At 40.9% G+C, this 17,447-nt stretch overlaps 1 protein-coding gene across 1 annotated transcript in view; it reads right to left on the reverse strand.

Moving 5' to 3' along the window:
* Positions 1 to 17,447, reverse strand: part of LOC133624097 (adenylate kinase 7-like) — a 34,073-nt gene that overhangs the window by 12,169 nt on the left and 4,457 nt on the right. Inside the window, exons 4-9 of the mRNA XM_061987715.2 lie at positions 15,418 to 15,512; positions 6,522 to 6,632; positions 5,575 to 5,658; positions 5,381 to 5,469; positions 5,123 to 5,213; positions 2,924 to 3,001 (exon numbers count right to left, since the gene is read on the reverse strand). Of these exons, the coding sequence (XP_061843699.1) occupies positions 2,924 to 3,001; positions 5,123 to 5,213; positions 5,381 to 5,469; positions 5,575 to 5,658; positions 6,522 to 6,632; positions 15,418 to 15,512 (548 nt within the window). The remainder of the gene's footprint in view (positions 1 to 2,923; positions 3,002 to 5,122; positions 5,214 to 5,380; positions 5,470 to 5,574; positions 5,659 to 6,521; positions 6,633 to 15,417; positions 15,513 to 17,447) is intronic.

Consider the following 17,447-nt stretch of genomic DNA (forward strand, 5'->3'; position numbering starts at 1 on the left):
AGTCTACTCATATTGGAGGACCTCATCCTACTAGTCTACTTATATTGGAGGACCTCATCCTACTAGTCTACTCACATTGGAGGACCTCATCCTACTAGTCTACTCATATTGGAGGACGTCATCCTACTAGTCTACTCATATTGGAGGACCTCATCCTACTAGTCTACTCATATTGGAGGACCTCATCCTACTAGTCTACTTATATTGGAGGACCTCATCCTACTAGTCTACTCATATTGAAGGACCTCATCCTACTAGTCTACTCACATTGGAGGACCTCATCCTACTAGTCTTTTTATATTGGAGGGCCTCATCCTACTAGTCTACTTATATTGGAGGACCTCATCCTACTAGTCTACTCATATTGGAGGACCTCATCCTACTAGTCTACTCATATTGGAGGACCTCATCCTACTAGTCTACTCATATTGGAGGACCTCATCCTACTAGTCTACTCACATTGGAGGACCTCATCCTACTAGTCTACTTATATTGGAGGACCTCATCCTACTAGTCTACTTATATTGGAGGACCTCATCCTACTAGTCTACTCACATTGGAGGACTTCATCCTACTAGTCTACTCATATTGGAGGACCTCATCCTACTAGTCTACTCATATTGGAGGACCTCATCCTACTAGTCTACTCATATTGGAGGACCTCATCCTACTAGTCTACTCATATTGGAGGACCTCATCCTACTAGTCTACTCATATTGGAGGACCTCATCCTACTAGTCTACTCACATTGGAGGACCTCATCCTACTAGTCTACTCACATTGGAGGACCTCATCCTACTAGTCTACTTATATTGGAGGACCTCATCCTACTAGTCTACTCATATTGGAGGACCTCATCCTACTAGTCTACTCACATTGGAGGACCTCATCCTACTAGTCTACTCACATTGGAGGACCTCATCCTACTAGTCTACTTATATTGGAGGACCTCATCCTACTAGTCTACTTATATTGGAGGACCTCATCCTACTAGTCTACTCATATTGGAGGACCTCATCCTACTAGTCTACTCATATTGGAGGACCTCATCCTACTAGTCTACTTATATTGGAGGACCTCATCCTACTAGTCTACTCATATTGAAGGACCTCATCCTACTAGTCTACTCACATTGGAGGACCTCATCCTACTAGTCTTTTTATATTGGAGGGCCTCATCCTACTAGTCTACTTATATTGGAGGACCTCATCCTACTAGTCTACTCATATTGGAGGACCTCATCCTACTAGTCTACTCATATTGGAGGACCTCATCCTACTAGTCTACTCATATTGGAGGACCTCATCCTACTAGTCTACTCACATTGGAGGACCTCATCCTACTAGTCTACTTATATTGGAGGACCTCATCCTACTAGTCTACTTATATTGGAGGACCTCATCCTACTAGTCTACTCACATTGGAGGACTTCATCCTACTAGTCTACTCATATTGGAGGACCTCATCCTACTAGTCTACTCATATTGGAGGACCTCATCCTACTAGTCTACTCATATTGGAGGACCTCATCCTACTAGTCTACTCATATTGGAGGACCTCATCCTACTAGTCTACTCATATTGGAGGACCTCATCCTACTAGTCTACTCACATTGGAGGACCTCATCCTACTAGTCTACTCACATTGGAGGACCTCATCCTACTAGTCTACTTATATTGGAGGACCTCATCCTACTAGTCTACTCATATTGGAGGACCTCATCCTACTAGTCTACTCACATTGGAGGACTTCATCCTACTAGTCTACTCATATTGGAGGACCTCATCCTACTAGTCTACTCACATTGGAGGACCTCATCCTACTAGTCTACTTATATTGGAGGACCTCATCCTACTAGTCTACTTATATTGGAGGACCTCATCCTACTAGTCTACTTATATTGGAGGACCTCATCCTACTAGTCTACTCATATTGGAGGACCTCATCCTACTAGTCTACTCACATTGGAGGACTTCATCCTACTAGTCTACTCATATTGGAGGACCTCATCCTACTAGTCTACTCATATTGGAGGACCTCATCCTACTAGTCTACTCATATTGGAGGACCTCATCCTACTAGTCTACTCACATTGGAGGACCTCATCCTACTAGTCTACTTATATTGGAGGACCTCATCCTACTAGTCTACTTATATTGGAGGACCTCATCCTACTAGTCTACTCACATTGGAGGACTTCATCCTACTAGTCTACTCATATTGGAGGACCTCATCCTACTAGTCTACTCATATTGGAGGACCTCATCCTACTAGTCTACTCACATTGGAGGACTTCATCCTACTAGTCTACTCATATTGGAGGACCTCATCCTACTAGTCTACTCATATTGGAGGACCTCATCCTACTAGTCTACTCATATTGGAGGACCTCATCCTACTAGTCTACTCACATTGGAGGACCTCATCCTACTAGTCTACTTATATTGGAGGACCTCATCCTACTAGTCTACTTATATTGGAGGACCTCATCCTACTAGTCTACTCACATTGGAGGACTTCATCCTACTAGTCTACTCATATTGGAGGACCTCATCCTACTAGTCTACTCACATTGGAGGACCTCATCCTACTAGTCTACTTATATTGGAGGACCTCATCCTACTAGTCTACTTATATTGGAGGACCTCATCCTACTAGTCTACTTATATTGGAGGACCTCATCCTACTAGTCTACTCATATTGGAGGACCTCATCCTACTAGTCTACTCACATTGGAGGACTTCATCCTACTAGTCTACTCATATTGGAGGACCTCATCCTACTAGTCTACTCATAATGGTTCTGTATCGACCTAAATATGAGACGAGCTCTTGTTTTGAAGAAATACCAGAGGAGCAAGAATGTAGTTCATCCCCTGCCTTTGAAGGTTACTGAAAATGCTGGAATGTTGGTCATGACCTACATTCAAGTCCTGCTCTAGGAAGGCCTCTTCAAATGGCTTCTTCTGGATCGTCCCGGGTCCAAGTGCTACGGCAATGGCCTGATCAAAAAACAACAATTCAATCGTATTGTAACGACCAGCCTGAAGGTTGCAATCACATCTCAAGATAATATTATACTCAACAATGTGTCAAACTATTTCATTCTCTTGAAAAGGACGTTAGAGAAGGAAGACTCAGGTCATGGACCGTGAGTAAGAGCATCATCCAAATGCCAGTGAGTCCTGAGCCATGGTCTGCCGCAGGGCTCTAACAATCCCTTCCATCCGTGGGTGCCCAACTGGTTGTGACCAGATATCAAACACCTGCCAGTCGGATCATGCCACACAGCGGCACCTTAGTACCTTATCCGTGTAGAACTGTGGCTGAGTTGGTAAAAAAGAAAGAATGACAATGATGATGGCCTCACAGAACATCTCAAAGGTGGGTTGACTCTGCGGTCCAGTATTTTCTGTTGGATACCACAAGTTCCTACACATCTGCACACAACTAGTGGTGTTGGATTCAGTTCTGCATTAGCTGTGCTAAGACGATCTAGTAGATCTTCTATCACTGACAAGAGCTTTGACAAACCCCTCACTGGGTTTAAAACCCCAACCCCTGGACAAACAGTCAGAAGTGTTACCCACTGAGCTAGCAAACATGATCACTGGCCCACAAAGAATCATGTTATTTAATGGATGAGATCAATACTCTTGAGTAAGTCATACCAGCACAAAGTCATCAGAATGACTCGGGAAACAATCCAAAAAGTCAAGGAAATTGCAGTAATAAGGCAGAATAAATGGAATGGGACAGGCAAAGGTCAAAGGGAGTACTATACACACCTTAATGTCCTCCATGGTGTTTGCCAATATTACTATACACACCTTAACAATGTCCTCCATGGTGTTTGCCAATATTACTATACACACCTTAACAATGTCCTCCATGGTGTTTGCCAATATTACTATACACACCTTAACAATGTCCTCCATGGTGTTTGCCAATATTACTATACACACCTTAATGTCCTCCATGGTGTTTGCCAATATTACTATACGCACCTTAACAATGTCCTCCATGGTGTTTGCCAATATTACTATACACACCTTAACAATGTCCTCCATGGTGTTTGCCAATATTACTATACACACCTTAACAATGTCCTCCATGGTGTTTGCCAATATTACTATACACACCTTAACAATGTCCTCCATGGTGTTTGCCAATATTACTATACACACCTTAACAATGTCCTCCATGGTGTTTGCCAATATTACTATACACACCTTAATGTCCTCCATGGTGTTTGCCAATATTACTATACGCACCTTAACAATGTCCTCCATGGTGTTTGCCAATATTACTATACACACCTTAACAATGTCCTCCATGGTGTTTGCCAATATTACTATACGCACCTTAACAATGTCCTCCATGGTGTTTGCCAATATTACTATACACACCTTAATGTCCTCCATGGTGTTTGCCAATATTACTATACGCACCTTAACAATGTCCTCCATGGTGTTTGCCAATATTACTATACACACCTTAACAATGTCCTCCATGGTGTTTGCCAATATTACTATACACACCTTAACAATGTCCTCCATGGTGTTTGCCAATATTACTATACACACCTTAACAATGTCCTCCATGGTGTTTGCCAATATTACTATACACACCTTAACAATGTCCTCCATGGTGTTTGCCAATATTACTATACACACCTTAATGTCCTCCATGGTGTTTGCCAATATTACTATACGCACCTTAACAATGTCCTCCATGGTGTTTGCCAATATTACTATACACACCTTAACAATGTCCTCCATGGTGTTTGCCAATATTACTATACGCACCTTAACAATGTCCTCCATGGTGTTTGCCAATATTACTATACGCACCTTAACAATGTCCTCCATGGTGTTTGCCAATATTACTATACACACCTTAACAATGTCCTCCATGGTGTTTGCCAATATTACTATACACACCTTAACAATGTCCTCCATGGTGTTTGCCAATATTACTATACACACCTTAACAATGTCCTCCATGGTGTTTGCCAATATTACTATACACACCTTAACAATGTCCTCCATGGTGTTTGCCAATATTACTATACACACCTTAACAATGTCCTCCATGGTGTTTGCCAATATTACTATACACACCTTAACAATGTCCTCCATGGTGTTGTTGGAACAGTCCACAGCCAGCAGGTAGTAAGGCTTGGGCCGAAGCTCAATTATTTTTTGAATCACACTTTATTGAAAACAACAAAACAAAAAACAATGACATACAGTAAATACATACACATATAAATATATACATATATACATACATACATACAAATATAAAATGTAGATACGCACTGTCTGGCTACAGAAAAGTCAGTATTGAAGATTTGTGAAAGTGTTTTTGTGTCCAACCTTGCAAGGTCATTGATGTGAATAGTGGGAACAATGTTGGTGCCGTCTCCAAAGACTGGTATTGTGTTTCCTTGTCCCAGCCATGACGTCTAGGAGAACAACATCCATATTGACGTACAATCACACACAACATGATAATAAAACATTCACGGAAGAACATGGAAGAAGAAAATATCATTGTTGCAAAGTGTCACCTTGAAGAAGAGATGGAAGACATTCTCTCCCATTCCATACTGAAGTCCTGAGGCCACAACATACGTAGCAAACAATCTTCTGTCCTGGAAGCAAAGTCCATTGTTAGGGAACTCATGCATTGGACCAGTCTTGTCCCCATACCAATATGTTGCTACTGCTACCAGTCTTGTCCCCATACCAATATGTTGCTACTGCTACCAGTCTTGTCCCCATACCAATATGTTGCTACTGCTACCAGTCTTGTCCCCATACCAATATGTTGCTACTGCTACCAGTCTTGTCCCCATACCAATATGTTGCTACTGCTACCAGTCTTGTCCCCATACCAATATGTTGCTACTGCTACCAGTCTTGTCCCCATACCAATATGTTGCTACTGCTACCAGTCTTGTCCCCATACCAATATGTTGCTACTGCTACCAGTCTTGTCCCCATACCAATATGTTGCTACTGCTACCAGTCTTGTCCCCATACCAATATGTTGCTACTGCTACCAGTCTTGTCCCCATACCAATTACCAACAACAAATACTGTGTGTGGTCACATGACAACAACAAATACTGTGTGTGGTCACATGACGACAACAAATACTGTGTGTGGTCACATGACAACAACAAATACTGTGTGTGGTCACGTGACAACAACAAATACTGTGTGTGGTCACATGACAACAACAAATACTGTGTGTGGTCACATGACAACAACAAATACTGTGTGTGGTCACATGACAACAACAAATACTGTGTGTGGTCACATGACAACAACAAATAGTGTGTGTGGTCACATGACAACAACAAATACTGTGTGTGGTCACATGACAACAACAAATACTGTGTGTGGTCACATGACAACAACAAATACTGTGTGTGGTCACATGACAACAACAAATACTGTGTGTGGTCACATGACAACAACAAATAGTGTATGAAGGGAAGAGGAAACTTACACTTCTGCCCAGTTTGGCCACTTTTTTTTCCAGTTGAAGATGTTCCTGGAAGTTTGGGTGTGCTATTCTTCTTCTAAAGTCATCGTCGGTGAAAGGGAGCTGCTGGTCATCCTATGACAGAAAAAGGTGGAACATGACAGGACCTGTCCTAGAACATGTAGACCCTTTATTAGTACTACCATTTTAGTCCACAACTTTCTGAAGTTTTACACAAAAGATCAACTTGTGACTGTGAAATCCATAAGTTTGTGAAAAGTGTCAATATGTTGTTAGATGATTACAGTTAATATGCAGGTCTCGGCATGTAAATGGAGCATTGTTGGCCAACACCCAACACCCAACACCGCTTACTATTTACTACGCACAAAAAAGAGAAAGAGGTGTGTTTTTGTCTCAATGTGGATTGTGAATAACGTTTTGAATCAAATCCAACACTTGCCATATGACCCCAAACTTAAAGGCCTACTGAATGTGATGTTCTTATTTAAACGGGGATAGCAGGTCCATTCTATGTGTCATACTTCATCATTTGGCGATATTGCCATATTTTTGCTGAAAGGATTTAGTAGAGAACATCGAGGATAAAGTTGTCAACTTTTGGTGTCTGATAAAAAAGCCTTGCCTGTAGCGGAAGTAGCAGACGAGTAGCGTGACGTCACAGGTTGTGGAGCTCCTCACATCCAAACATTGTTTACAATCATGGCCACCAGCAGCCAGAGCTATTCGGACCGAGAAAGCGACCATTTCCCCATTAATTTGAGCCAGGATGAAAGATTTGTGGATGAGGAAAGTGAGAGTGAAGGACTAGAGGTCAGTGGGAGCCATTCAGATAGGGAAGATGCTGTGAGACCTGATATTCAGCTGGGAATGACTAAAACAGTAAATAAACACAATATACTCTATTAGCCACAACACAACCAGGCTTATATTTAATATGCCACAAATTAATCCCGCATAACAAACACCTCCCCCCTCCCGCCAATACAAGTCAAACACCTGCACAACACACTCAATCCCACAGCCCAAAGTACCGATCACCTCCCCAAAGTTCATACAGCACATATATTTCCCCAAAGTTACGTACGTGACATGCACATAGCGGCACGCACGTACGGGCAAGCCATCAAATGTTTGGAAGCGTACTCACGGTACCGCGTCTGCGCATCCAACTCAAAGTCCTCCTGGTAAGAGTCTCTGTTGTCCCAGTTCTCCACAGGCCAATGGTAAAGCTTGACTGTCATCTTCCGGGAATGTAAACAATGAAACACCGGCTGTGTTTGTGTTTGTGTTGCTGCAGTCGGCCGCAATACACCGCTTCCCACCTACAGCTTTCTTCTTTGCTGTCTACATTGTTCATTGAACAAATTGCAAAAGATTCACCAACACAGATGTCCAGAATACTGTGGAATTTTGCCATGAAAACAGACGACTTAATAGCTGGCCACCATGCTGTCCCAAAATGTCCTCCACAATCCGCGACGTCACGCGCTGATGTCATCATACCGAGACGTTTTCAGCAGGATATGTCACGCGGAATTTAAAATTGCACTTTAGTAAGCTAACCCGGCCGTATTGGCATGTGTTGCAATGTTAACATTTCATCATTGATATATAAACTATCAGACTGCGTGGTCGGTAGTAGTGGCTTTCAGTAGGCCTTTAAAGGAGCCATATGTAATAATGTGGCCAGAAATGGTACTGCAATCACGGTCAAAACTCTGTAGTCCCCTCCCCCTCTTCCTGACTGAGGTTGCCAGACACGCAGCCGAACCCAGCCGGATGGACTGGACTACTCCAAGGAACTTCAAACTTCCACTGCCTCTGGCTAGGGGTTGAGGTCTGGGACCATAATAGCTGAATAGACAAGTGTGTTGTCAATAACACATCTCTAACCATCCCACAGGTGAACAGGCAAATTGGGAACAGGTGGGTGCCATGATTGGGGATAAAAACAGCTTCCCAAAAACTGCTCAGTCTTTCACAAGAAAGGATGGGGCGAGGTACACCCCTTTGTCCACAACTGCGTGAGCAAATAGTCAAACAGTTTAAGAACAACGTTTCTCAAAGTGACATTGCAAGAAATGTAGGGATTTCAACATCTACGCTCCATAATATCATCAAAAGGTTCAGAGAATGTGGAGAAATCACTGCACGTAAGCGGCATGGCCGGAAACCAACATTGAATGACCGTGACCTTCCATCCCTCAGACGGCACTGTATCAAAAACCCACATCAATCTCTAAAGGATATCACCACATGGGCTCAGGAACACTTCAGAAACCCACTGTCACTAAATACAGTTGGTCACTACATCTGTAAGTGCAAGTTAAAGCTCTACTATGCAAAGCCAAAGCCATTTATCAACAACACCCAGAAACGCCGCCGGCTTCTCTGGGCCCGAGATCATCTAAGATGGACTCATGCAAAGTGGAAAAGTGTTCTGTGGTCTGACGAGTCCACATTTCAAATTGTTTTTGGAAATATTCGACATCGTGTCATCCGGACCAAAGGGGAAGCGAACCATCCAGACTGTTATCGACGCAAAGTTGAAAAGCTAGCATGTCTGATGGTATGGGGGTGCATTAGTGGCCAAGACATGGGTAACTTACACATCTGTGAAGGCACCATTAATGCTGAAAGGTAAATACAGGTTTTGGAACAACATGTGCTGCCATCTAAGCGCCGTCTTTTTCATGGACGCCCCTGCTTATTTCAGCAAGACAATGCCAAGCCACGTTCAGCACGTGTTACAACAGCGTGGCTTCGTAAAAAAAAAGAGTGCGGGTACTTTCCTGGCCCGCCTGCAGTCCAGACCTGTCTCCCATGGAAAATGTGTGGCGCATTATGAAGCGTAAAATACGACAGCGGAGACCCCGGACTGTTGAAGGACTGAAGCTCTACATAAAACAAGAATGGGAAAGAATTCCACTTTCAAAGCTTCAACAATTAGTTTCCTCAGTTCCCAATCGTTTATTGAGTGTTGTTAAAAGGAAAGGCCATGTAACACAGTGGTGAACATGCCCTTTACCAACTACTTTGTCATGTGTTGCAGCCATGAAATTCTAAGTTAATGATTATTTGCAAAAAAAAAATAAAGTTTGAACATCAAATATGTTGTCTTTGTAGCATATTCAACTGAATATGGCTTGAAAAGGATTTGCAAATCATTGTATTCCGTTTATATTTACATCTAACACCATTTCACAACTCATATGGAAACGGGGTTTGTACTTACAGAGGTGATTGACACTTGATATTAGAGTGTAAATGAGTACTAAGTACTTACAGAGGTGATTGACACTTGATATTAGAGTAGAACTGAGTACTAAGTACTTACAGAGGTGATTGACACTTGATATTAGAGTAGAAGTGAGTACTAAGTACTTACAGAGGTGATTGACACTTGATATTAGAGTAGAACTGAGTACTCAGTACTTAGAGAGGTGATTGACACTTGATATTAGAGTAGAAGTGAGTACTAAGTACTTACAGAGGTGATTGACACTTGATATTAGAGTGTAACTGAGTACTAAGTACTTACAGAGGTGATTGACACTTGATATTAGAGTAGAAGTGAGTACTAAGTACTTACAGAGGTGATTGACACTTGATATTAGAGTAGAAGTGAGTACTAAGTACTTACAGAGGTGATTGACACTTGATATTAAAGTAGAACTGAGTACTAAGTACTTACAGAGGTGATTGACACTTGATATTAGAGTAGAAGTGAGTACTAAGTACTTACAGAGGTGATTGACACTTGATATTAGAGTGTAACTGAGTACTAAGTACTTAGAGAGGTGATTGACACTTGATATTAGAGTAGAAGTGAGTACTAAGTACTTACAGAGGTGATTGACACTTGATATTAGAGTAGAAGTGAGTACTAAGTACTTACAGAGGTGATTGACACTTGATATTAGAGTAGAACTGAGTACTCAGTACTTAGAGAGGTGATTGACACTTGATATTAGAGTAGAAGTGAGTACTAAGTACTTAGAGAGGTGATTGACACTTGATATTAGAGTAGAACTGAGTACTAAGTACTTACAGAGGTGATTGACACTTGATATTAGAGTGTAACTGAGTACTAAGTACTTACAGAGGTGATTGACACTTGATATTAGAGTAGAAGTGAGTACTAAGTACTTACAGAGGTGATTGACACTTGATATTAGAGTGTAACTGAGTACTAAGTACTTAGAGAGGTGATTGACACTTGATATTAGAGTAGAAGTGAGTACTAAGTACTTAGAGATGTGATTGACACTTGATATTAGAGTGTAACTGAGTACTAAGTACTTACAGAGGTGATTGACACTTGATATTAGAGTGTAACTGAGTACTAAGTACTTACAGAGGTGATTGACACTTGATATTAGAGTAGAAGTGAGTACTAAGTACTTACAGAGGTGATTGACACTTGATATTAGAGTAGAAGTGAGTACTAAGTACTTACAGAGGTGATTGACACTTGATATTAAAGTAGAACTGAGTACTAAGTACTTACAGAGGTGATTGACACTTGATATTAGAGTAGAAGTGAGTACTAAGTACTTACAGAGGTGATTGACACTTGATATTAGAGTGTAACTGAGTACTAAGTACTTACAGAGGTGATTGACACTTGATATTAGAGTAGAACTGAGTACTCAGTACTTAGAGAGGTGATTGACACTTGATATTAGAGTAGAAGTGAGTACTAAGTACTTAGAGAGGTGATTGACACTTGATATTAGAGTAGAACTGAGTACTAAGTACTTACAGAGGTGATTGACACTTGATATTAGAGTGTAACTGAGTACTAAGTACTTACAGAGGTGATTGACACTTGATATTAGAGTAGAAGTGAGTACTAAGTACTTACAGAGGTGATTGACACTTGATATTAGAGTGTAACTGAGTACTAAGTACTTAGAGAGGTGATTGACACTTGATATTAGAGTAGAAGTGAGTACTAAGTACTTAGAGATGTGATTGACACTTGATATTAGAGTGTAACTGAGTACTAAGTACTTACAGAGGTGATTGACACTTGATATTAGAGTGTAACTGAGTACTAAGTACTTACAGAGGTGATTGACACTTGATATTAGAGTAGAAGTGAGTACTAAGTACTTACAGAGGTGATTGACACTTGATATTAGAGTAGAAGTGAGTACTAAGTACTTACAGAGGTGATTGACACTTGATATTAGAGTAGAAGTGAGTACTAAGTACTTACAGAGGTGATTGACACTTGATATTAAAGTAGAACTGAGTACTAAGTACTTACAGAGGTGATTGACACTTGATATTAGAGTAGAAGTGAGTACTAAGTACTTACAGAGGTGATTGACACTTGATATTAGAGTGTAACTGAGTACTAAGTACTTACAGAGGTGATTGACACTTGATATTAGAGTAGAAGTGAGTACTAAGTACTTACAGAGGTGATTGACACTTGATATTAGAGTAGAAGTGAGTACTAAGTACTTACAGAGGTGATTGACACTTGATATTAGAGTAGAACTGAGTACTCAGTACTTAGAGAGGTGATTGACACTTGATATTAGAGTAGAAGTGAGTACTAAGTACTTAGAGAGGTGATTGACACTTGATATTAGAGTAGAACTGAGTACTAAGTACTTACAGAGGTGATTGACACTTGATATTAGAGTGTAACTGAGTACTAAGTACTTACAGAGGTGATTGACACTTGATATTAGAGTAGAAGTGAGTACTAAGTACTTACAGAGGTGATTGACACTTGATATTAGAGTGTAACTGAGTACTAAGTACTTACAGAGGTGATTGACACTTGATATTAGAGTAGAAGTGAGTACTAAGTACTTACAGAGGTGATTGACACTTGATATTAGAGTAGAAGTGAGTACTAAGTACTTACAGAGGTGATTGACACTTGATATTAGAGTAGAACTGAGTACTCAGTACTTAGAGAGGTGATTGACACTTGATATTAGAGTAGAAGTGAGTACTAAGTACTTACAGAGGTGATTGACACTTGATATTAGAGTAGAAGTGAGTACTAAGTACTTACAGAGGTGATTGACACTTGATATTAGAGTGTAACTGAGTACTAAGTACTTAGAGAGGTGATTGACACTTGATATTAGAGTAGAAGTGAGTACTAAGTACTTAGAGATGTGATTGACACTTGATATTAGAGTGTAACTGAGTACTAAGTACTTACAGAGGTGATTGACACTTGATATTAGAGTGTAACTGAGTACTAAGTACTTACAGAGGTGATTGACACTTGATATTAGAGTAGAAGTGAGTACTAAGTACTTACAGAGGTGATTGACACTTGATATTAGTGTAGAAGTGAGTACTAAGTACTTACAGAGGTGATTGACACTTGATATTAGAGTGGAAGTGAGTACTAAGTACTTACAGAGGTGATTGACACTTGATATTAGAGTAGAAGTGAGTACCAAGTACTTACAGAGGTGATTGACACTTGATATTAGAGTGTAACTGAGTACTGAGTACTTACTTAGGTGATTGACACTTGATATTAGAGTAGAACTGAGTACTAAGTACATACAGAGGTGATTGACACTTGATATTAGAGTGTAACTGAGTACTAAGTACTTACAGAGGTGATTGACACTTGATATTAGAGTAGAACTGAGTACTAAGTACTTACAGAGGTGATTGACACTTGATATTAGAGTAGAAGTGAGTACTAAGTACTTACAGAGGTGATTGACACTTGATATTAGAGTGTAACTGAGTACTAAGTACTTACAGAGGTGATTGAAACTTGATATTAGAGTAGAACTGAGTACTAAGTAATTACAGAGGTGATTGACACTTGATATTAGAGTAGAAGTGAGTACTAAGTACTTACAGAGGTGATTGACACTTGATATTAGTGTAGAAGTGAGTACTAAGTACTTACAGAGGTGATTGACACTTGATATTAGAGTGTAACTGAGTACTAAGTACTTACAGAGGTGATTGACACTTGATATTAGAGTAGAAGTGAGTACTAAGTACTTACAGAGGTGATTGACACTTGATATTAGAGTGTAACTGAGTACTAAGTACTTACAGAGGTGATTGACACTTGATATTAGAGTAGAAGTGAGTACTAAGTACTTACAGAGGTGATTGACACTTGATATTAGAGTAGAAGTGAGTACTAAGTACTTACAGAGGTGATTGACACTTGATATTAGAGTAGAAGTGAGTACCAAGTACTTACAGAGGTGATTGACACTTGATATTAGAGTAGAAGTGAGTACTAAGTACTTAGAGAGGTGATTGACACTTGATATTAGAGTAGAAGTGAGTACTAAGTACTTAGAGAGGTGATTGACACTTGATATTAAAGTAGAACTGAGTACTAAGTACTTACAGAGGTGATTGACACTTGATATTAGAGTAGAAGTGAGTACTAAGTACTTACAGAGGTGATTGACACTTGATATTAGAGTAGAAGTGAGTACTAAGTACTTACAGAGGTGATTGACACTTGATATTAGAGTAGAAGTGAGTACTAAGTACTTACAGAGGTGATTGACACTTGATATTAGAGTAGAAGTGAGTACTAAGTACTTACAGAGGTGATTGACACTTGATATTAGTGTAGAAGTGAGTACTAAGTACTTACAGAGGTGATTGACACTTGATATTAGAGTGGAAGTGAGTACTAAGTACTTACAGAGGTGATTGACACTTGATATTAGAGTAGAACTGAGTACCAAGTACTTACAGAGGTGATTGACACTTGATATTAGAGTGTAACTGAGTACTGAGTACTTACTTAGGTGATTGACACTTGATATTAGAGTAGAACTGAGTACTAAGTACATACAGAGGTGATTGACACTTGATATTAGAGTGTAACTGAGTACTAAGTACTTACAGAGGTGATTGACACTTGATATTAGAGTAGAACTGAGTACTAAGTACTTACAGAGGTGATTGACACTTGATATTAGAGTAGAAGTGAGTACTAAGTACTTACAGAGGTGATTGACACTTGATATTAGAGTGTAACTGAGTACTAAGTACTTACAGAGGTGATTGAAACTTGATATTAGAGTAGAACTGAGTACTAAGTAATTACAGAGGTGATTGACACTTGATATTAGAGTAGAAGTGAGTACTAAGTACTTACAGAGGTGATTGACACTTGATATTAGTGTAGAAGTGAGTACTAAGTACTTACAGAGGTGATTGACACTTGATATTAGAGTGGAAGTGAGTACTAAGTACTTACAGAGGTGATTGACACTTGATATTAGAGTAGAACTGAGTACCAAGTACTTACAGAGGTGATTGACACTTGATATTAGAGTAGAAGTGAGTACTAAGTACTTACAGAGGTGATTGACACTTGATATTAGAGTAGAACTGAGTACCAAGTACTTACAGAGGTGATTGACACTTGATATTAGAGTGTAACTGAGTACTGAGTACTTACTTAGGTGATTGACACTTGATATTAGAGTAGAACTGAGTACTAAGTACATACAGAGGTGATTGACACTTGATATTAGAGTGTAACTGAGTACTAAGTACTTACAGAGGTGATTGACACTTGATATTAGAGTAGAAGTGAGTACCAAGTACTTACAGAGGTGATTGACACTTGATATTAGAGTAGAAGTGAGTACTAAGTACTTAGAGAGGTGATTGACACTTGATATTAGAGTAGAAGTGAGTACTAAGTACTTAGAGAGGTGATTGACACTTGATATTAGAGTAGAAGTGAGTACTAAGTACTTAGAGAGGTGATTGACACTTGATATTAGAGTAGAAGTGAGTACTAAGTACTTACAGAGGTGATTGACACTTGATATTAGAGTAGAAGTGAGTACTAAGTACTTAGAGAGGTGATTGACACTTGATATTAGAGTAGAAGTGAGTACTAAGTACTTACAGAGGTGATTGTCTCACTGCAGGTCCAAGTCATGACGGTGGAGATGAGGATGAACATCTTTGGTCCAGTAAAAAGTGATATTTTGTCATGTAGGGCTGCCAACACAAGAAGAAATGCTGACTTGAAGAGTCCAGACTTGTTGTCAGATGCTAGTTACAAGGACATGAAAACATACAGAAATGTACTTTATGAGTACATTTGTATTTGTTGGAGGGAAATATGCATTTGATCTCCACTCAAGCAGCCAGCATTCTGACCCCTACACACAAATAGTCCTAGAACCTTCTGGGAAGTACTCCTTATTCCCAACACACTTGGATCAATGGCTGGTCTAGAACCTGTTACATATATCCGAATTTAAGTGTTACTTCTTTTATTTCATAATCATATTACAAAACAGCTAGTGTTTTTCTTCCAATTGTGGTCTTTTGGTTGTCTGCAAAAACTGTGTGCTTAACCTTGAGTGAGGAATGTAAGAAAGAGAGATACTCCTTTCTCTTATCTAGCCTTATGTCCAGGTGCGGAGGACAGTGGGCAAGTGTTTGGGCTGGAGGGACATGACTGTGAGGGTGGGAGAGAGAGAGAGACTTAAGAGGGGAGAGGGTTTTTCGGGGGGGGCAGACCATCTTGGCGGCGCGATTGAATGTTCTATGCTGGACTGGTCTCAATGTATATCTGCAAAGCTTTGCAAATATATTACAAAATACCTATTCTGTCTCTGGGGGTTTTTCTACTCAGCTTTAAGTGTCGTAAAGAGCTTGGGAGCGACTTGTGACTTGAATTCCCTGGGAGGAACAACTGGTCCAAACGCAACATGGACACCTCTCCACGCCCACGTTCTAGAACCTTACATGGACACCTCTCCACGCCCACGTTCTAGAACCTTACATGGACACCTCTCCACGCCCACATTCTAGAACCTTACATGAACACCTCTCCACGCCCACGTTCTAGAACCTTACATGAACACCTCTCCACGCCCACGTTCTAGAACCTTACATGAACACCTCTCCACGCCCACGTTCTAGAACCTTACATGGACACCTCTCCACGCCCACGTTCTAGAACCTTACATGGACACCTCTCCACGCCCACCTTCTAGAACCTTACATAGCCACCTCTCCACGCCCACGTTCTAGAACCTTACATGGACACCTCTCCACGCCCACGTTCTAGAACCTTACATGGACACCTCTCCACGTCCACGTTCTAGAACCTTACATGGACACCTCTCCATGTCCACGTTCTAGAACTTTACGTAGACACCTCTCCACGCCCACGTTCTAGAACCTTACATGGACACCTCTCCACACCCATGTTCTAGAACCTTACATGGACACCTCTCCACGCCCACGTTCTAGAACCTTACATGGACAGCTCTCCACGCCCATGTTCTAGAACCTTACATGGACACCTCTCCACGCCCACGTTCTAGAACCTTACATGGACACCTCTCCACGTCCACGTTCTAGAACCTTACATAGACACCTCTCCACGTCCACGTTCTAGAACCTTACATGGACACCTCTCCACGTCCATGTTCTAGAACCTTACATGGACACCTCTCCATGCCCACGTTCTAGTACCTTACATAGACACCTCTCCACGTCCACGTTCTAGAACCTTACATAGACACGTCTCCACGTCCACGTTCTAGAACCTTACATGGACACCTCTCCATGCCCACGTTCTAGAACCTTACATGGACACCTCTCCACGTCCACGTTCTACAACCTTACATGGACACCTCTCCACGTCCACGTTCTAGAACCTTACATGGACACCTCTCCACGCCCACGTTCTAGAACCTTACATGGACACCTCTCCACGTCCACGTTCTAGAACCTTACATGGACACCTCTCCACGTCCACGTTCTAGAACCTTACATAGACACCTCTCCACGTCCACGTTCTAGAACCTTACATAGACACCTCTCCACGCCCACGTTCTAGAACCTTACATAGACACCTCTCCACGTCCACGTTCTAGAACCTTACGTTGACACCTCTCCACCTTTCCAAAAAATTGC

This window comes from Nerophis lumbriciformis, linkage group LG26 (assembly GCF_033978685.3).
Source record: "Nerophis lumbriciformis linkage group LG26, RoL_Nlum_v2.1, whole genome shotgun sequence".
Lineage (NCBI taxonomy): Eukaryota > Metazoa > Chordata > Actinopteri > Syngnathiformes > Syngnathidae > Nerophis > Nerophis lumbriciformis.